Source organism: Sapajus apella, unplaced genomic scaffold (assembly GCF_009761245.1).
Source record: "Sapajus apella isolate SASKATOON/1434 unplaced genomic scaffold, GSC_monkey_1.0 scaffold35, whole genome shotgun sequence".
NCBI classification, from domain to species: Eukaryota; Metazoa; Chordata; class Mammalia; order Primates; family Cebidae; genus Sapajus; species Sapajus apella.
In genome coordinates this window covers 22,780,556-22,801,962 of record NW_022436975.1, presented here as the reverse complement: position 1 = coordinate 22,801,962, position 21,407 = coordinate 22,780,556, and the positions used below count along the sequence as shown (strand labels likewise).

At 38.5% G+C, this 21,407-nt stretch overlaps 1 protein-coding gene across 1 annotated transcript in view; it reads left to right on the top strand.

Moving 5' to 3' along the window:
• The first annotated feature begins 8,616 nt into the window (after positions 1-8,616).
• The window catches only part of LOC116563625 (transient receptor potential cation channel subfamily A member 1-like), a 54,208-nt gene continuing 41,417 nt past the window's right edge, over positions 8,617-21,407 (top strand). The window contains 4 exon segments of the mRNA XM_032296330.1: positions 8,617-8,939; positions 12,976-13,132; positions 15,635-15,795; positions 19,941-20,048. Coding sequence (XP_032152221.1) covers positions 8,829-8,939; positions 12,976-13,132; positions 15,635-15,795; positions 19,941-20,048 — 537 coding nt within the window. The 5' untranslated portion in view covers positions 8,617-8,828.

Sequence of the window (21,407 nt, the reverse complement as noted above, 5' to 3'; positions counted from 1 at the left end):
AGGTGGCTCCTTCCTCCTCAAACACAAAGTATGGGAAGCTATCCAGGAGGGGAATGGCAGATAGACTTTACCTACATACCAAAGATGAAGAGCTGTCCCCAGACAGCCTAGGGGAACCTCCTGGTTATCAATGCAAAGAAATAATATCTCTTAAGCTAAAAATCATAAAAGATAATTAAATGAGTAATGGCTACTCATCCTACTCAGGATGAGTAAAACTTTCACTAACTGGGTAGAAACATTTCCATGCTGTACAGAAAAGACAGCTAAGGTAACAAAATTGTTAGTCAATAAATAGCTCCCTGCTTTAGTCGACCTAAGTTCCTAAAAAGTGACAATGGCTCCTCACAAAAGGCAGCTGTCACACAAGGGATCTCAAAGTTACTAGGCATACAGTATTATGTCCATTGTTCTTGGAGACCCCAGGCCTCAGAAAAGGTAGAGAATATAAATGATATTCTCAAAAGACACCTCAGAAAATTGTCCCAAGAAACTCACCTTACTTATATCACTCTTCTTTCCGTTGCTTACTGTGGGTAAGAAATATCTCTTCAAAGTTAGGTCTGAGCCCTTTGAAAATGCTGTATGGATGGCCTTTCCTTACCAATGACTTTCTATTAGACAAAGAAATCTCTGAATTTGTTAAGCATGTAATCTCTCTTGGTCACTTTCAACAGGAATTAATGCAACTAGTAAAAGCCAAACCCCAATAAATAGGACCACCTTTATTTAACCCAAGAGATTTGGTATTGGTAAAATTTCTGCCCTCTCTCCTTCCCTAAGCCCAAGAATGGAATGGCCCTACACTGTTCTTCTTTTAACCCCCTCAGTGATAAAAGTACAAGAATGGACCCCTAGATACATCACAGTCAAGTCAAAGCCTGGAAAGCTAAGAGCAACCCCAGACAGCCTAGGGGAACCTCCTGGATATCAATGCAAAGAAATAATATATCTTAAGCTAAAAATCATAAAAGATAATTAAACGAGTGATGGCTAGTCATCCTACTCATTTCCACCCCAAACTTACCAGATACTTTCAGTCATTTCTACCATTTATCTTGAAATTTGCTATCACATATTAGAACTTCCTCTTGATGCATACTTGCAGAAAGATTTGGATTATCCATGGAATAATATTTATAACTTCATAGAACCCCAAAACTCTATATCTTGACGAATAAAATTTTAGATGAAAATTATCTTCTACACCACACTTGCACGAATTGGTTTACTCATTCAACCATATAATGTAGCACCCTCAAAGTGGAATATTGGACAAAAATATATCAATTGCTGTAGTATTTTCCTTAATTATTATCCTTATAGGGATAATACTCACTGACAAAAAGTAAACATGAAAGTTTTACTATCACTGAGTCTACTAGGACTTTTTATTGGGTTAGGTAATATGCCACCTTTTAGCTCATATGATATAAACCACGTACCTGGAAAGAAGTTTAAAAAAGGGGTGATTTTATATAGGAAAGAATTGTATATGGTAAATTCTTGTCCTAAAGAAAATAACTGGTTGTTTAAAGAGAAAGAGAGGTTTAGGACAAGTCATAAAGTTAAATCATGTCATAGGTCATCTGCATAAGTCATGAAAAATTAATAATTACAGGAGGGACTTAGCCAAGGTTAACAGTAAAGTTAATCTAGCCATTCAGTCTAATGCCACTTATCCTAATAAAAATGTTACTTTTTAATTAATATTTCTGGTAAAGTACAGCACCATCTGGTGGAGGCAAACCAGTAATACAACTCATCAGAATGGTTTTAAATTCTAGTGTCATGTGGCCTATAGTACTTCCATCAATAATAGCAATCTTAATGCTCATATTTGGAATTCATATTATAAACTTCTTATAAACTTTAAAATTTATATCTTCCTACTTAGAAGCTATTAAACTTCAATTGGTACTGCAGATGGAATAATGCATGGACACACCTTTTTTCTGAGGTCCCTTAAATCAACTCTAGGAGGACCTCTAACTGCTGTCCCCAATACAGTACCACTCTCATTGTCCAACAGGGGCAAAATATAATACAGGCGATAGAAATAAATTATTTAGGCAGATAGTGAAGGTAAGAGAGTCCCCAGCAGACCTTCCCTTTTACAAAAATCAACCCCCCAAATCATTTTTTCTATCAAAGAACAGCCTGAAAAATCAAGCTGCAAACATAAATAAGCAAGCTGAAAGCTTGCACAAGTGAATGTTGACAATTGTGCCAATAAAAAAAGGCTACCTTGGGGCCAGGTATGTTCAACATGGAGGCTCCAACTTCCCTTTTTTTTTTTTGTCACCATGTGTAGAGTAAGGAAGCAGGCAACATGGTTCAGCCAGGCAGAGAACCCATCTTCATAACAAAAGATTAGGGCAGAAAAAGACAGCTTTTCATGCTCTGTGCAAATGGCAAACCTGGGTCAATCAATGATTCATACCCAACGTAAATCAGACACAACCTTCTCAAGCTCATCTGTAAAACCTCCTGCACTTCACCATAGAAGTGGCAACCATTTTCTCCAGAACCCCTCTCTGCCACAGAGAGCTCTTATTTTTCTTTCAATTATTAAGTTTCCACTCTTAACTTCACTCCAGTGTGTCTGTGTCCTAGGTTTTTATGGCTATGAGACAATGAATCTCAGATATTTACCCTAGATGAATAATGCCATTTCAGTATGACCATAATAACATAAAATGGGGGAGGAAATGGTGATACATTGTAGCAAAGTTGCTGTAGTTTACTAAATTAAATAATAATTAACCTAAAGTAGACTTTAATAAGTTAAAGATGAACATTGTATAAAAATCACTACACTATGAAAATAGCTTTAAAACATCTAAAAACTCTACCAATGAATTAAAATATATGTTAAAATAATTGTTGAATACAAAAGATGGCAGTAGAGAAACATTAGACAGAAAAAGGTGGAAAAGAAAAAAACGAATATTGAAATGGTAGTACTGTATCAACAATTATGTTAAATATCAATGAGATAATGAATAAATATTGTAATCAAAAGGGAGAGACTGTCAACCTGTGTAAAAGAGAAAGATTCAACTATATGCTATGTATAAGAAACACTTTGTAGGCCAGGCATGGTGGCTAACACCTGTAATCTCAGCACTTTGGGAGGCCAAAGCTGATGAATCACCTGTGGTCAGGAGTTCAAGACCAGCCTGGGAAACATGGTGAAACCCCTTCTCTACTAAAAATATACAAATTAACCTGGTGTGGTTGCATGCACTTGTAGTCCCAGCTACTTGGGAGGCTAAGGCAGGATAATTACTTGAACTTGAGAGGCAAAGGCTGCAGTCAGCTGAGATCACACCACTGTACTTTAGCCTGGGTGACAGAGCAAGATTCTATCTCAACAACAACAACAACAACAACAAAACCAAAAAACAAACAAACAAAAACACTTTAAAGACAAGTAGATTAAAATTAAAAGGATGGAAAAAGATCTATCACGTGAACAATAAGCATAAGTAATCTGGAATAATGATATAAGACAAAATAGACTTTAAAACAAAAAACATTACTAAATACCATAAAGAAAATTTCATAATGCTGAAAAGGAAAATATAGTGGAAAGACAACAATTATGAGTGTGCATGAATCTAAGAACAGAGACACCGTCTCAATGGAGTATAAACCCTGACAGAATTGTAGGAAATAACATACAATTTAACAATTATAATTTGAGATTTTAATACGCTCAGTAGCTGATAACATAATAAATAGAAAATCACTATGCACGTAGAAAAGTTGAACAACACTGTCACCCTAGTATGCCCAATAACATACTCAGAAACTTTACCAAATGATAGCAGGGTACACATTATTTTCAAGCGTATGTAAAACAATCTACAAGATAGATCATATGTTAACTACAAAACATGTTTCAACAATTCTACATTTAAATTTACATGAACTGAAATTATACAAAGTATGTTCCCTGACCATAACCAGATTGAATTGAATATTAACAACAGAAAGAAATTCGGGAAAATCTCACATACTTAAAAATTAAGAAATAGAGTTTCAAAAGTAATTTGTGAATTGAACAAGAAACCACAAATGAAAACATACCAAGTCAAAATTTATGAGATGCATCTAATGTAAAGTTTAGCAAGTATTTTGTAACCTTAAATAATTATATTAGAAGAAAGAAAGATCCAAAATCAACAACTGAGTGTTCTACCTCAAGGAGGTAGAATAGAGCAAATCAAATCCAAATAATTATGAAGAAAAATCAGAGAAAGAGAAAACATGAAACCAAAAGTAGAAGAACCAATAGAAGAAATCAGTGAAATCAAAACTGTTTCTTTAAAAACCACTGGACAAAACTTATAAACTATTAGCTAGAAAACAGAGATGATATAAAATACAAAAAACAAGAATGAAAGAAAGGGTGTTATTACAGACCTCACAAGAAATTGACTGACTAAATTGATTGAGAAGGAATTCTATGAATAACTTTATGCCAACAAATACATAAAGAAAAAGATGAAATAGACAAATTTCTCAATAAATTATCAAAATTTACTCAAGCAGAAATATTAAATCAAAATATTTTTATAAAAGATAAAAAATGGAATTATTAATTAAATATCTTCCCAAAGACCTGCACTGGTCAAGTGTATTAAACCTTTTAAAAAAAATGATACCAATATTATACGAACTACCTCAGAAAATAGAAGATATTTTTCAACTTATTCAGGGAGCCAATTGTTATACTAATAGCAAAGCTATACAAAAATATCACAAAAGAGGCAACTACAGACTAATATTCTTCACGAGGCTAACCACAAAATCTTTGATAAAATATTAGCAACCTGAATCTAATAACATATGAAAAGGTTGATTTAATATTAGAAAATGTATTAACATAAAATAATAGAACAGGGAGAAAAAACACATGATCATCTTAATAGTTGTAGAGAAAGCATCAGGCAAAATTCAATACCGGCTCTTGATAAAAATAAAGAATAAAAATAGTGTTTTTCAACCTGATAATAGGCTTCTGTGAAAATCACACTTTAATGTCATATTTAATGGTGAAGATATTGCTTTCCTTCTAAGACTAGGAAAAAGGATAGTCACTCTCTCCACTTCTATCTAGTAATGTCCTGGAGCTTCTAATCAGTATTTGGGGTGGAAAAAAATTAAAGGCATACATTTGGGAAAGGAAGTACTAAACCGTCTTTATTAGTATTGTCTTATATGTTTGTTTCTTTTTAAAAATTTTTATTTTAAGGTTTGGGATACATGTGCAGAACGTGCATGTCTGTTACACAGGTTATCATGTGCCACGGTGGTTTGCTGCATCTATCAACCCATCACCTAGGTATTAAGCCCCAGATGCAGTTTCTTTAAGAATGTTGAATATTTGCCCCCACTCTCTTCTGGCTTACAGGGTTTCTGCTGAGAGGCCCACTGTTAGTCTGATGTGCTTACTCTTGTAGGTTTCCTGGCTATTCTCCGGCTATTCTTAACTTTTTTTTTTTTTTTCCATTTCAACCTTGGATAATCTGATAATTATGTGTCTTGAGGTTGATCATCTCATGGAGTATCCTACTGGCATTAGCTTTATTTCCTGAATTTGAATGTTGTTCTGTCTCGCTAGGTTGGGGTAGTTTGCCTGAAGGATATCCTGAAAGGTGTTTTCCAACTGGTTTTTATTCTCTCTCTTTCAGGTACTTTAATCATTCGTAACGTTGGTCATTTTACATAGTTCCATAGTTATCAGAAATTTTGCTCATTCCTTTTCATTCTTGTTTTTCTAATCTTGTCTGCCTGCCTGATTTCAGCAAGATAAACTTCAAGGTCTGATATTCTTTCTTCCACTTGATCAATTAGGCTATTGATACTTGTGTTTGTCTCACAAAATTGTCCTGCTGTGTTTATCAGTTCCATCAGGTCATTTATGTTCTTCTCTAAACTGGTTATTCTAGTTAACAGCTCCTGTAGCCTTTTATCATGGTTCTTAGCTTAGGTTAGAACACACTATTTTTTTTTTTTTACCTCAGTGTTTTCTTATTAATCACCCTCTAAAGCCTACTTCTGTCAGTTCACCCATCTCATCCTCTGTCCAGTTCTGTGCCCTTGCTGGAGAGGTGTTGTGATCATTTGGAGGAGAAGAGGCACTCTTATTTTCTTGAATAAGGTTTTGTGTAATGTCAAATTGTAGTTTGATAATAAAAATTCCCTTCAGGAAATTTCTATGAAGATTCCTTTTCTCTAATAATTATCATTATTTTAAAAGTCTAATTGATATAAAAAGATTATACTTTATTGCTATTAATAATTAAATTTCAAAAGAAATAAGATCCTGATTGCAAATAGCTAGATTCCATCTTGTTCCTGTCTACATTATACATTCTAAGACCAAGATTTGCAGTTCATTTAAAAAGAAAGCTGCCTGGCCTACCTATGAAAGAGACATTTTCGATGGGTAGGAAACAATTTAATAATTAAGAAGAAACAGTCATAGGAATTCCTGAGAGGTCTTAGGAAGACACTTCTTGAAAAGTGCCTAAAATGAACAAGTCACCCCAAATACTTTTTAAAATTAAATTAGCATTTAATCTATGCTTTTATAAGCAGAAAGTGGGGAAAAATTAAGTTCTATAATACTAACCACCTATATTTGTCAGTGTTAAAGCTGAAGAAGACAAATTTAAAAGAAGACATGCTTTGAGGATGCCAATGGGATACAGAAAGAAGAATGCAGAAAGAATCATTCTGTGCTGCCAGCTGACCCCAGAGAATGTTACAAAGGAGGGGTGCTGTTGGCCTGGAGCCACCCTTCTCCCAGTATTCCCCTCCACCCTCCATTGCTGGAGCTCCCTGCACCACCCCCACTTCCGCCCCCCGCGCCCCCCCCCATCTCTAAGGGCCAGCAGGGCCATCTGATGACATGCCCTCTGCCCCAGCTTCCAAAATGATCACTTGAACCTCCTCTTTATTCCCTTTTTGCCTTAGTGACCCTTTTCAGCTAAGTGTTATGAGAAAAGCTATTGATCAAAGTAATCAATGATATAGAATAAAAAGTCTTAATATTCTATGAGGTGTTTCCATTTTAAAACATGAAACTGGTATATGGAAAATGTCAGGTAGACAGCAGTGGCTCAGTGAGAGATTCTTTTTACCATCCCTCTAATTCTTTTCTTCATTGGTTACTCCAAATGCATTATTTCCTTCAACCGAATCACAGCAAGCTGTGCAACTGATTCCTGTTCTGCACACCCTGAACAAAGATACTGGTGGGAAAAGTGTGCAAGGGCAAAGGTGAACACCTGTATCCTTCAACAAGCCATTCATGGATTCATGATGAGGTAAGTTCAATATTATCCTTCCAAGGAATTCCACTCCAGGGGTGGAATTGATGGCAACCTGCCATATTCATTTGAAGATTTGTGGGGGACCCTTCATGGCTCCTCAACATCATCACATCCACTCTGCCTACCCCTAAGTTCAGCCCACCGTAGCCCCTAGATCAGAGAGTCCACAAGCCATTACTGAGTGGCCCTATGCCAGGTCCTGGAGCCACCGGGGTCTTGTGTTAGGTGCTGGAGATGAGAGGGTGATTATGACAATCCAGGGCCTTCAGAGAGCACAGTCTGTCAAAGCAAAAGACTGTCAAAGCTACGTTCTGTCCCGAGCAAAGTCTAGTCAACCTTGGCAAGTTTTGTTGCTTTCTAACTTGTAAACTTGAGCATACCGGTAACAGTTTCAGAGGCTCCCTTGTCTGAACATAAACATAGAATCAGCCTCTTCGATTGAGAGGGAACACCGTTTATTCTACACAATTGACACCTATGCAGAGCAGACCTATGAAAAGAAATTTCTCAAACAAAGCTGGGGGCAAATAAACACAGCAGTCAGTGGCTCATGTTTAATCTAACTTTTTTTTTTTTTTTTTTTTTTTTTTTTTTTTTGAGAGGGAGTCTCGCTCTGTTGGCTCACTGCAACCTCTGCCTCAGCCTCCCGAGTAGCTGGGACTACAGGTGCGCGCCACCACGCCCAGCTAAATTTAACCGTTTTATTAACCACCCTTAAACACCAAATCATGAGGGGGATCAAGAAATGAGGAAATGAGACCTGAATTCACGAGGACTTAATCTGGTCCCCGAAACCAGTGCTAGGATTTAGCTATTCTCTCAGAGGTTTGTAATGAGGTGTTTTGCTAAAAACCTCATTTTCATATCAAAGAGGCCCTCAGAAGGAGGTGCACCTGGAGGGAAACACAGGTACACAGAATTTTAGTAGGAAAAAAAATTCTGAAAACTAACTCCAATGTACCTAGTCTCTCTCTCTCTGGACAGGTCAACAGTCTCTCTGGAGAGACTCTCTCTCTCTCTCTCTCTCTCTCTCTCTCTCTCTCTCTCTCTCACACACACACACACACACAGAGTTGGGAGCAGGGTGAGGCAAGGGGGCTCTCACCACTACCTGACACGCGTGACTCGGGGAGTGCGCTGCTGCAGCTGCAGGGCCGCGGGACGCGCGGGTCACTTCGTCCCTGAAGCGGCGAGTTCCGGGCAGAGGCGCCGCCGCCCTCTTTGCGAGGGAGGTTTGCGTTTCCCGCGCCGATCCGCGCCGCGCCTGCGCGCTGCACTATAAGGAGCGCGGGCTGAGACCTCCTTCCAGAAGTTCCCCGGCGCTCCGCCAGAGGGAGTGTCTCGCTGCCTGGGGGCTGCAGCGCGGGACGGCTCGGGCTAGAGCGGCCTCAGCGCCCGGCGGTCTGACGGCGCCCTCTCGCCCCAGGTGCCAGCGCGCGTGGGGAGCAGCTGCACCAGGTGGCGTCCGAGGTGGTGTCAATGAAGCGCAGCCTGAAGAAGATGTGGCGCCCTGGAGAAAAGAAGGAGCCCCAGGGCGTGCTGTATGAGGATGTGCCGGACGACACGGACGACTGCAAGGAATCGCTGAAGGTACCCTGGGAGCTCGGGGGTCGGGACGGGTTCTGACGTCGGGGCGGGTGGGGGTCGGCTCGAGGTTTCCTTGCGGGCAGCCCTTGGTTTGGAGGAAGCGTGGAGTGGCGGGAGGTGGGGGGGGTGGGGCAAGCTTCGGGGCGTGTGCACGATCCAAGAGGAGACCCCGCTAAGGACGCGCCGGCACAGCGCCTGCTTTATCTATTTTGTTTGCTCGTTGGTCCAATCTATTCTTGCTCCTAGATGGGCAACTGCCGTCCAGGGAAACCTACTTCAAAAGTATCTGTGTCACTTGGCACAAGATCGGGCAGCTGCCTGGAACAGGACAATTTGGACTCTGTGCCGTTTCACTTGGGGCATTTTGTAGATTTTGTTTAGAACCAAATAGCCAAATAGCTATCTCTGGTTGTGGGGGTGGGGGATTGAGAAGCCTTGTGGTCTAACAGTGAAACAGAGAAACCAGAGAAAATGTCCCCAGTAAAACGGAGACAAACTGGCGAATTCCTTCTTCAGGGGTTGGGGGCATCAGGAAACACGGTGGAGGAGGTGACCTTTTGAAGATGGGTGGGTAGCCTGAGGCTCTAGGATGGGCACTTCTGCTTCTTATGCAGTTCTTGGGACCAAAAGGCAGCTCAAGCTACTACCTGATGGCCTTGTCTAAGGGATACAGGCTGATGGGTGCTCAGAACCCAACACTGGATTTCATCAGACTGCCAGCAGGAGAAAGGGGCTCTTTTAAAATGTTGAGACGACATTTAAAAAGCCTCTCCAAACGCTCATCACAAATCTTTTCCCACAGTGGAACCATGTTAACAGTTTCTTACGTCTTTTCCAGGTGAAAATAATGCCTATACAAATACACGCATGTCAGTATATCTTTTTTTTATTTGCAAAAGTATGAACTCACAGCTTCCCACTTTGATTTACTCACAAAATATATTTTAGAATAAATTTCAAATCAGCACTTGTAGATTTACCACGCTATTTTTACCAGCTTCATAATATTCCACTGTATGAATAGATCATGATTTATTAACCAGTCTTGCACTGATGGACACTTAGGCTGTTTTGTGTTTACTTTGTTTTGCTGTTACACATGTGACAGAGTGTGTGAGTGTAGATGTGGCAATTCTGTCTGTCCATTGGCGCCTTTACAGGAGTATCTGTATGTTAAAGTCCTAGCAGGGTCAAGAGGTACCTATAGCCCTAAGTTTGGTAGAAATTGACAGATTGCTGTCTAAATAGGCTGCACAAATAAGCACTGTTGCCAGCTGTGTGTGTGAATCAGGCATGTATAGTACATCACACACCAAGCAGTCAGTCCTCCCAAGGTGAATCTGTTGGCCTGTCCATCTAGATCACAGACCGTTTTTGTCCTTCTTAATATTAGCAAAGTAACTGTGGCCTTTTGGCTTACCCCAGAAAACTGAGTCATGAATAGATTTCACCCTCTAGGATAGTATCTTTACAATCAATTATGGGACAGGAAGATTTTAAATTTCTAATATCACTCGTAGTTTTTTTTTTTTAATGGAGTCTCACTCCGTCACTAGGCTGAAGTACAGTGGTACGATCTTGGCTCACTGCAACCTCTGTGTCCCTGGTTCAAGTGATTATCCTGCCTCAGCTTCCCAAGTAGCTGGGACTATAGGTGTGCATCGCCATGCCCAGCTAAATTTTGTATTTTTAGTAGAGACAGGTTTCACCATGTTTACTAGCATGGTTTTGGTCTCTTGACCTCATGATCTGCTTGCCTCAACCTCCCAAAGTGCTGGGATTACAGGCATGAACTCTCTCACCTGGCCTGTGGTTTTATTTTCTAGAGATGTTTGCTGAGGGATTTGTTAACACTAAGTCTCAAAATTATTTTTCTTCATGTTTCTAATTGTCCTTATTTAGATTTATTGCCTAAGTAGAACCACTCATGTTATTTAATGTTTCTTGAAGCTACATTAGAGTTCATTGATTGAGGGATCATATATTTTATTTCAAAAACTGTGGTACTTACAGATCATTTTGTAAAAATTTCAGTGGTTGGACTCATTACAAAGGAACACATATAATACTGTGAAGAGTTTTTTAAAATCTGGAGGGGTTTTGGTGGTTTCCTAATTTAAAAGCAAAACTAATTTAATTTCCTAATTTAAAAGAAAAAAACATATTTTCTCCAGTACACACACAGTATCTGAGGAACACTAACAAAACTGAAGGATCACAGAAAACTTACAAGATGAGAAATGTGGAGAAAGAACTGCTGAACTGATGCTTTTGGCCATTTCCAATTATTTTCTTTCAAGATAGTGAATACTTTAGCATTTGATTTCTTACCTTCGTTTCCCGCCTTTTGGCCACATTGCTACTTATATGTATTTCATTAAATCAACCTAAAACAGAGGTATTTGATATCTCTGTTTTGAGGGGTTTAGTTATAATTACCTTATCTAAAAGTGATCTCATCTGTTATGTTCTGATTCTAGTCACATAGTTCACAATCCTAAGGAATCCGAAGTGACTCTGTGACAACATGAAACTACATTAAATGAATATATAATTTGTCTAAATGAGATCCTTGGCTTACTTTCAGAACTTTAAAAAACCTCTTCAAAGCCTGACAACATGTCAGGTACTGGTTGAGATGATCTAGCACCTCTGATATGCTTATGTAAAGTATTTAGGTGCTGTTTTGTCATGTTAAAGTCAATTGTACATGTGAATTCAATAGTACCTTGTGAGCATCTGAACCTAGTACTTCCTCTAAAGAGTGTGGAATAATTGGGTTTGTGTTGACAGCATGTCGCTGAACAGATCTCCCAAGCTGCTCATTCTGGCACTAGGGAGTGGGCAGCATAATCCCTTTCTTACCCAAAGAGCGTATCAAATTCAAGTGCCAAAATGCTTCCAGATCAGTTTAGATCAACACTTCTTTCTTTGATAGCATGAGACATGGAGAAGACCCTATTTCTACAATAATCCCATTTAAAATTTATTGCTCTATATGTATAAATTCAGAAGTGGCTGGATGCTCATTGTCATATCCTATAGTTACTAAAGTTATATGTAGCTTGTATAGAATTAATTTTTTTTAGTTAAAAAGTAAAACATCTCAGTTTAAGAGACTACCATAGAAGAATGATTTGTTAGGCACTGTTCTGTGATCCCAGAAGCAAAATCCAAAGTAAATCTGACATTTACTGAATAAATCCTCATATTCTAAGTCATTTCTTAGCTGTATTAAGATATATTCAGGCCGGGCGCGGTGGCTCAAGCCTGTAATCCCAGCACTTTGGGAGGCCGAGGCGGGTGGATCACGAGGTCAAGAGATCGAGACCATCCTGGTCAACATGGTGAAACCCCGTCTCTACTAAAACTACAAAAAATTAGCTGGGCATGGTGGCGCGTGCCTGTAATCCCAGCTACTCAGGAGGCTGAGGCAGGAGAATTGCTTGAACCCAGGAGGCGGAGGTTGCGGTGAGCCGAGATCGCGCCATTGCACTCCAGCCTGGGTAACAAGAGCGAAACTCCGTCTCAAAAAAAAAAAAAAAAAAAAAAAAAAAAGATATATTCAATACTTTAATACATCATTTTAATTGATAGCTTTTCTTCTCAGTGGTGAGAAATGCTCTAGTTATCCTCAAAATAACAAACCAGAGTTTGAACACATATATTATCATGGGTCATATGTGACTAGTTATGGTCAATGGTAGAATTAAGCAAGTATCTGATTCATTTGTCTGGGGAAGATTTCTCCATTTCTTTGGCAACAAGGAAGAAGGCCTTTATTTCTAAGCATATATGAGTTTATGATCAAAAAATAAAAACATTTATTTCATGTACTGAACAATTTGGGGGCATTTTCTCATACCTTCTTTGTATCTGTAAACATTTTGTGTATTTCAAGAAAATCTTTTACTTTGTTTATAAGCTTGATAAAGAATTTTGGATAATAATAAATTATTTAAGACTATAAAATGATTAACTTTATAGTTATAAGTTTTCCATACGTTTGTTTGGTGTAACAGTGTTTAATTACCTCTAGGTGGATTTTGAAGGAGGTGCATATGGATTACAAAACTTTAAGGAACAAAAGATATTAAACAATTGTGATGATATGAATGCCTTCCCCTTGCAAGATGCTGTAGGAGAAGGTCAATTTTTGTGGATGGAGATAATATCTGAAGATTTAATTTACAAAGGTAACAAAACATTATAATGCATCTTGTAGAAATTCTTCATCCCATTCAATTCACGGGGAAAAGTGGAATGAAGTGATTCTTAAGGGTAATTAGTGCCGATTATAAAAAGCCTGTATATTTCACTTAGAAGTGTGGGTTGTCCTACATGCCAGCACTACTCAACTTCTTCTACTGAAATGCTGCAAAGCATAGTGCACAAATCTAGGACACCCCACAAGAAGCACAGACTTTATTTGAATTTTCAGATAGATTATAAAAATGCATATATATCTATGTACTTTTCTATACTATTTCCATTGAGGTTATTCTACATCTAAATTATTATCATTGAAGAAAATTGACACTTCAAGAAGGTGTACCATCCCCCCACAGTGATGTTTTCCAGATGCCAGCCTTGTACTCTCTGCTTTGTTCAAAAATTCAACTGCAGACCATGAGGTAGATGCCACAGAGATGGAGGCCGTGAAGTGGTGTGATAAGACCTTCGCTATATAAGATTATTCTGTTGGTATTGTGGAAGATGGATTAGAAGTGAAATCCCAGCTGAAAAGCTATTTTGGTAGTAAAGAGAGGATAAGGGTTCACTAGGGTTGTCAGGGTACAATAAGGAGACAGGGAGAGATTCAAGAGATATTGCATGTAAAGTCGACAGTGCATGACAGAGTTAATGGGAAGAGAAAGGGGCAGGGAGTTGTAACTGACTTTGAAATTCTTAAATTTAGGAGATTAGGCTAATAATATAATCATCCCCCAAAAGGAAGAATATGAGAAAGTAGAAAGGAACTGAGTGTGAAGGTGTGAGATTTGGTCTCAATGAGTTTGAAAGGCCCAGGAGACATCAACTTGGAAATATCCAGCAGACAATATCTGCAACTTCTACAGTATGTGGAAATATCCAGAAATGTAGAAGGAACAGGGCTGCCCTACAGGAGCATGATTGCATAGGAAGTCGATGAGACAGTGGAAATGTGTGAAATACTTTAAGGGATCACAAAATTGCTAGTTAAGGTAGCTAAGAGCAGAGTACAAACATCAAGAGACAGATGGCAGAGGAAAGGCCAGAAAAAGATGAAGATAGTGGTGGCTAAAAGATTGATGATACACAAGCCATGGGAGAAGTTGCTGGAATAGAAGAGTTAGAAGGAGCTCTTGCCACAAAGAGATCAAGTAGTAAAGTGACCGTGATAAAGCCCCTACCTTAGAAGGCTCCAGTGAACCCTGTAAAAATGATTTCTGATAAGTGATGAGGATAAAAGCAAAATTCAAGTTATTTAATTAGTGAACAGGAGTTGTAAATATAGTTCCCTGTTTAAATTTGGTGCCAAATGGAATGATGAATGGAATGATTTTTCTTGATCAGACAGAACAGTCAAGAGATGTGTGTGTGTGTATGCACATGCATGTGTGTGTGTTGTTTAGAATGAAGCACTTAAATGAATGAAAGAAAATAGTGGAGAGATACATTTTAAACTGGAGAGAAACAGAAAACATGGCTATATGGTTCCAAGTACCATGAATCATCCCCAAATCATATTTATATGCAAATACTTTTTCTCCTTTTATGGACATAAAGATACACTGTCACTAATTAAAAGGTTGATAAAGCAGACAGCCATGTCTATTTTAAAATAGCTATAGAACTTTGCAGGATGAAAGGACATATTGCTTGCATGCTGAGCTGAAAGGTAAGTAGTACTATAATATTGTATTGTAGAAATATGTGGAAACTACATGTGGCATCAGGGGCTGAAGTTCAAATTCTAGTCCTGCGGTTTGTTAGTAATGTCTTTTTCTCATTACCATTTTTGAAACATTGTTATAGGCCAGGCACTCCACTAATATCTTTAAAGACATGATTTTCTATTATTGCCCCAATAACACTGCAACATTTCAAGGTGTGTGTGTGTGTGTGTGTGTATCTAGGCATATGAATATATGTTTTGTATTTGTCTTTGTTTTTGTTTAATCAATTTTGAATATGAGAAAGCTGAGGTTCAGAGAGGCATGGGAACTTTCATACCTCCTTACTGGCTCTGTGATGTTGGCAAGATTTTTACCCTCTCTGGACCTCAGCATCTTCCTCCTTCTGAACATTTGCCTGGTTATGCCTAGCAGGGTGTTGGGGCTTGAATGAAATAATGGTCATGTGAACTTAGTAGAGTGCCCAGTATATAGTTATTTCTTTTATATAATCTCAATATTTTATCACAGCGCCCAAACTCATACAGTTAAAAACACGTAGCAATAGGAAGATCTGTTTCTTATTACTGCTACTGATAGAATTTAACTCAATTGATAAAGTCAGTGCCATGCTTCTATGTATTCCCGTTTGGTGCCCATTAAATGTTTCATGAGAACTGAAGCTGTGTTTTTAGTTTCCATAGAAAAGATGCAGCTGATTTCAGTTGCTCTTGGCAGTGAGTTTTGAAGTGCATAGGCACTAAAGAGGTGTTGAATACAGTACGAGCAAAATCTAATCCATATTTTGGTTTCTTTTTCTAGATGATTATGGAAATACCTTTCTGCATTATGCTGTAGAAGAAAACCAGATTGAAAGTGTTAAGTTTCTTCTCAGCAGAGGAGCAAACCCAAACATCCAAAATTTCAATATGATGGCACCCCTCCACATAGCTGTGCAGCATGTGCACAATGAGGTGATGAAGGTAAGGCTACTGGCCAGCTCCAATGGGCCTGACCAGCAGTGCCGGTGGTGGGGCTCAGAGCCGGCTTTCTCTGCTTGCTCCAGGATGAGCACCATCTGAACTTCCAGGGCAAATGATATGTAATGATTACATTTGCTCTACTTCTCACCAACTAGTGATGATGATGATGATGAGTTCTAACTTTATTGATTAGTTCTTATTTACCAAGCATTTTTAAGAACTTCATATGTGTTGGTTTATTAAATTCTCATCTAAATATCTAAATAAGCCCTCTATAAAATAAGATCTAATAAAATACTAGTATTCTTATTTCATAGCTGAGTACACTGAGGTGCCAAAAGCATTTGAATAGCTTGCCTAATGGCACATCACAAGTAAAAATGCAAGACTAAGCAATTTTGTTTTCATCTTTATGTTTTCAAGTTCAGCCTTTATCACTTTTACCTGACTGGCTTAATGACAAAGGAAGAAAGTAATGAGAGCCTCAGTGAATGCAGCAAACAGTTATGATTTGCTGTTTTAGTTACAGCGGATGCCCTGTCAGAAAGATTAGTTAGCTGAAGACAGGAGGACACCATTGGGAGACATCTTATTGGTTTTCATGGAGTAAGAGTAAGCTCTTGGGCAAATAGAGGAAATCCTGGAAAACTACTAAAAGGTAAGAATTATGCCATGGCTTTTTAACTACTTCTCAGAGTCTCTCAGACACACTAGAATACAAACATGCTTAACCAATGAAGAAGCAGTTTACAAATGGATCATGTTCCAAAAGTTCATTCTAAGGTAGGCTATTTGGAACTTATAATACATTTTCCTTTAGAAATATTATTGCAAATGATGATTTGGCTATTGTGGCAAGCCACAAGAAAATCTACTTCTCTATAAATCACCAAAGAGATGCATGGGTTTCAGGCTCTCTTTAGCTCAAAGACGTTTATCTCAGCCTTCTGAACCGTGGCTCCTTTATGTTTGGCATAAAGGGTGTGAGGGGAGCCACTTTCTGCTTTCATACTGTAACTTGGATATGGGTCTATCCAAATTCTTAACACATGATGTTGGGATCAAATATTCATGTGCTTTTTTTTTGTCCACTGAGTAATTATCCTTGTGGAGGGTGGTGTCCTACTAATCCAAATCTCTCTTATTCCTCAGCACTGTGATGGCAAATGATGAGTGAATGAGTAAATGGGAGTGAGTGAGTGAATGAATGAATGAATGAGTCAATGAGAGTTCTGGCTGACAAAGAAGGGGAGAGCTGAAGTCTCAGTACCTATGAGATGGATCAGGGTGGCTCCCTGAACAGGCTACTAGAAAGTCCTCTGGCAACAAGCTGGTTTATTTTTGGGGTAGGGGGTTGTTTTATTAAATATCTGCATTATTCATGAGCCAAGTGCTGTTTCCATATCATCTGGATTGGGCCACTAGTGACTGCAGGGAATATTCCCAGAGATGTCACATATTTCCTCATGGAGCTCTGCTCCCTCTGGAGGCTCTTTTCAAGAACAAATACCTATTGACTCAATTAATATTGGCTCTTAAAGTGTGGTTTGGGAATATGAAGACAGATAACTGTTGAAAAACTATTGTTAATTAGAATGCAGAAATACCCAGAACAACAAATACAGAAATGTAGGTATCCAGTGTCTAACTGATTCATAAACTCAGTGGTGGACATAAAACGAATTTTCCTGGTGGCACCAAAACATGCAGAAAAATAGAGTTCTAAGTAAAATTGACTGTCTGTTACTTGGTCTTACCGACCACAACTATGTCTAAAAATATTTTCAAACTACTCTGGTTCACCAGAGATGACAGAAATAGAAGCAGGAGAAGGTGTTTTGGAGTGTCTCCCCTCATGCTTGCAAACAGCAGTTCTCTCCACCTGCCTCTCCCAGTTATGCCTATGGTCCAGCCCCTACCTACCCAGCCCTTGCTCCATTGACTGCTCCACTAGCCTTCCCCCACACTTCCCCCCACTGCCTATAATGGCTGTAAAGTAAAAAACTCATCTGTGCATCACTTCAAGTGCTTGCACAAATGACCTATGACATGTATACTATTCCCTGCAACACACTGGCCTGGGGATTAGGAGGTGGTTTTGTTTCTCAGTGGCCTGCAGGCCCTCATCCTTGGGGCTTCACTTCAAAGTATCCGTTGTTTGACCTTTCCATGAGACTTTCTGGATTCTCATCAAAGGGGCCTGCAGAGAGCTCACCTCTGAACCTTCCAGACTTGCCTGGTCATGACTGAATTTGAAGTAGGTGTACAGTTTAGTTGCTCTCTCTGGGATCCCTGCCACATATAATTGAACACAGCTTTTTGAAAGATTGTGCTTTTGATGGTACAATAATAACAGCCCAATAAATGCTCCAAATTTATGATCTATGATTCTAAGAGGGCAAAGAGAGAAAAGTCTCTTCTTGCAGACTTTGGTAGGTTATTTTATATGTGAATCTAGATCTTCTTAAGAAAAGAATGCAAAGGTGCCTAAAGTCCATGGAAGGAATCTTGTGTTCTCATTTCCCTTAACCATCAATCATTTTCCCACATATTTTTATATACTAAAATCTCAGTTTAAGTTTCTTTTATGAGCATAGCCAATTAGTAAACCTAATTCATTTGTTGACACTCACATAGGGCACATTCTGTTAACAAGAGGCTCTGGTAAGAGGTTGCATAGTTGTTTAAAGAAGTCAATGCTTTTAAGAAACAGCTTATTTAATAAACCCTTTTAATATTATTTAATTATAAGGACATGTCATTGTTTATCATAGTCGTTCTACAAGAGAAAAAAGCCTCTGCTAGGCCAATTCAAAGATTTGATAAGACATTTAGATGAGATAATTTTGTTACATTGAATGTAAGAAAAGACTAGTCAAAGCTCTTTAGACTCTTGGGCAATAATCAGCTGGTAGTCAACCAGGTGAGAAGGAAACAGGTCTTCAGTGAAATTCGGTCAGAAAAATTACCTGACCATTTTATCAGTATGCTAATTTCTTTTCTTTTCTTTTTTCTTCTCTTCTTTCCTCCCACCCTCCCTCCCTCTTTCTCTCTTCCTCCCCTTCCCTTCCCTCCCCTCTCTTTCCCTTTCCTCTGTCTCCCCTCTCCTCCCCTCCCTCCCGTTCCCTTTCCTCTGTTTCCCCTCCCCTCCTCTCCCTTCCCTCTGTCTCTCCTCCCCTCCCCTCCCCTCCCTTCCCTCTGTCTCTCCTCCCCTCCCCTCCTCTTCCCTTTCCTTTGTCTCCCAGACTGGAGTACAGTGGTGTGATCTCGGCTTACTTCAACCTTCACCTCCCAGGTTTAAGCAATTCTTCTGCCTCACCATCCCAAGTACCTGGGCCTACAGGCCTGTGCCACCACGCCCAGCTAATTTTTGTGTTTTTAGTAGAGAAAGGGTTTTGCCATGTTGGCCGGGCTTGTCTTGAACTCCTGACCCCAAGTAATCTGCCCCCCTTGACTTCCCAAAGTGCTGGGATTACCGGTGAGCCACTATGCTGCCAGGATGCTAATTTCTTCCATTGTAGAAAATGATTCCATTCCAGGCCAAATTTGAATTAATTGAGTTAAGCCATACATAAGTTTTGTTATTCAAAACTCTGTTTTGTTTACTGAAGAGAATAGAGTTTCTATTGACATTTCCCAGGATGCTTGCAATCTAGGTAAAAGAAAAATGCCTGGAAGGAAAAAAGAAACCATTCCCTTCCTGCCTCCCTCCCTCCCTTCTTCTTCTCTCTCTCTCTTAACTTTCTTCCTTCTTCCCTTTCTGTCTTCCTCCTTCACCGTGAACACATTTTAAATGGCTCCGCAAATATATTTTTCTGAAAACATTAGTTAACGTAGCTTCACTTAAAGCAAATCAAAAGTATTAAGTGAAGCTATGATAACTAGTATCTACAATTCTTTATTTACAATGCCACAACTCATTATCACCTTGATGTGACACTGAAATCATGATTGTTTCATCTATTTGAGAAATTTACTTTGTGCCCACAATGTACAGAATTTTGTGCCAGATTATGTGGGAGACGGATGAAAAAATATAAATAGACATGATCCCTGGCATCCGATAACTTAAAATCCAGTGGAAGACAAGTACCTTAGTGGGAAACCTGTAAACAATTTGACAGTTATTCTTTCCTTTTCTGTAGGTCTTGCTTGAGCATAGAAGTACTGATGTTAATTTGGAAGGAGAAAATGGAAACACAGCTGTGATGATCGCATGCACCAAAAATAACAGTGAAGCACTGCAGATTTTGGTTTGCATATTTGTCATATCTTTCTGCTTTCTTTATCTGTTCATGAACACAACATGGATTATTATTATTTACAAAAGCTGTTAAGTTTTTCTCCATAGAAAAATATAAAATACAGAAACTGTGTCAGGAAAAGAAGTTGTTCTATGTGTTTTTATATATGCACAACCCACCTTAAGTGGGGCTGAGATTGCTTATAGAAGACAAAAGACTAATAGTAAAGCAGTAATCAGAACTATGAGAAATTCAAAGTGAAAAGAAAACACAGGCAGAAAAGATTGAGATGAAGCTGGTGTTCAGGCTAGAACGCAAAATACAAAGTATAATGGCCTGTATGTTATAAAGATGGATTTTACGTTTGATTCTGAGCTTCCAAATACAGTAGTCAAAAGAAAGATGAATATAGTCAGTTGCAGACTTATCAGGCTCATACGATAAAAGCCAAAGGAAACACAGCCACTCCTGAAGACCCGAAGAAATTCTTGCCATGTTTTCTCAAAAACAGAGCCCTGAGTGATGTAATGATGAAGTTTCTTAGCCACATGCCTGACGGTGGAGCCAGCCTTGCCTCTGGTGAGGCTTCCTGGTGTGGTCCAGTGAGGTAATGGAGATTCCCATCCGCATGACTTCCTCCTGCTCCCGGCAGTGCTCCTTCTGAGCAAGCAGCCGTTTTTCAAATATTCCTTAATCACTTGCATATTATCCAGGCCAGGGTCTATATTTTTACCACTTGATTTTGCCTCTTTACCATCCCAAAGAGTAAGAAAATGACATTAAATAATTTAGAAGTATTTGCCTAATGTTTGAATGTATCATACAAATATGTTTTAGCACCTTTACTAGATGTACTTAGAGACATGTACATCCTCTAAGATCTCATGATTGGACCAAAAAGAGAATAAATGATAAAGAGAATAAAAATAAATCAACTAACACTCAAAACAAGAATTTAGGCAAAGAGCCTTAAATTAACCAAAAGAAATAGTTAATTTGAAAGTCCTACAGAAAACAACATTTTAAAATTCTTACTTCCTTGCAAATCTAATTTTTATGTGTATACTATGTGACAATATTGTTCAAAAAGCTTTTACTTAGCAATATTCTTTAATATGATTTTATAAAGTACATCTGCCATTTCTGGACTATATTATATATACATTTCTGGACTATTATATATAATATATAAGTAAACTAATACTATCTCTAAAAGCTGAGATTACAGGTAGTATTTGATTCTACATAAATTTGTTTACTCAAAATATTTTCTTTTGAATTAATTAAAAGTACTTAAAACTTAAGGCTAATGATTTATAGAAAATGGTACTTTAAAATGATTGGCTCGGATATCAACGAAATATAACA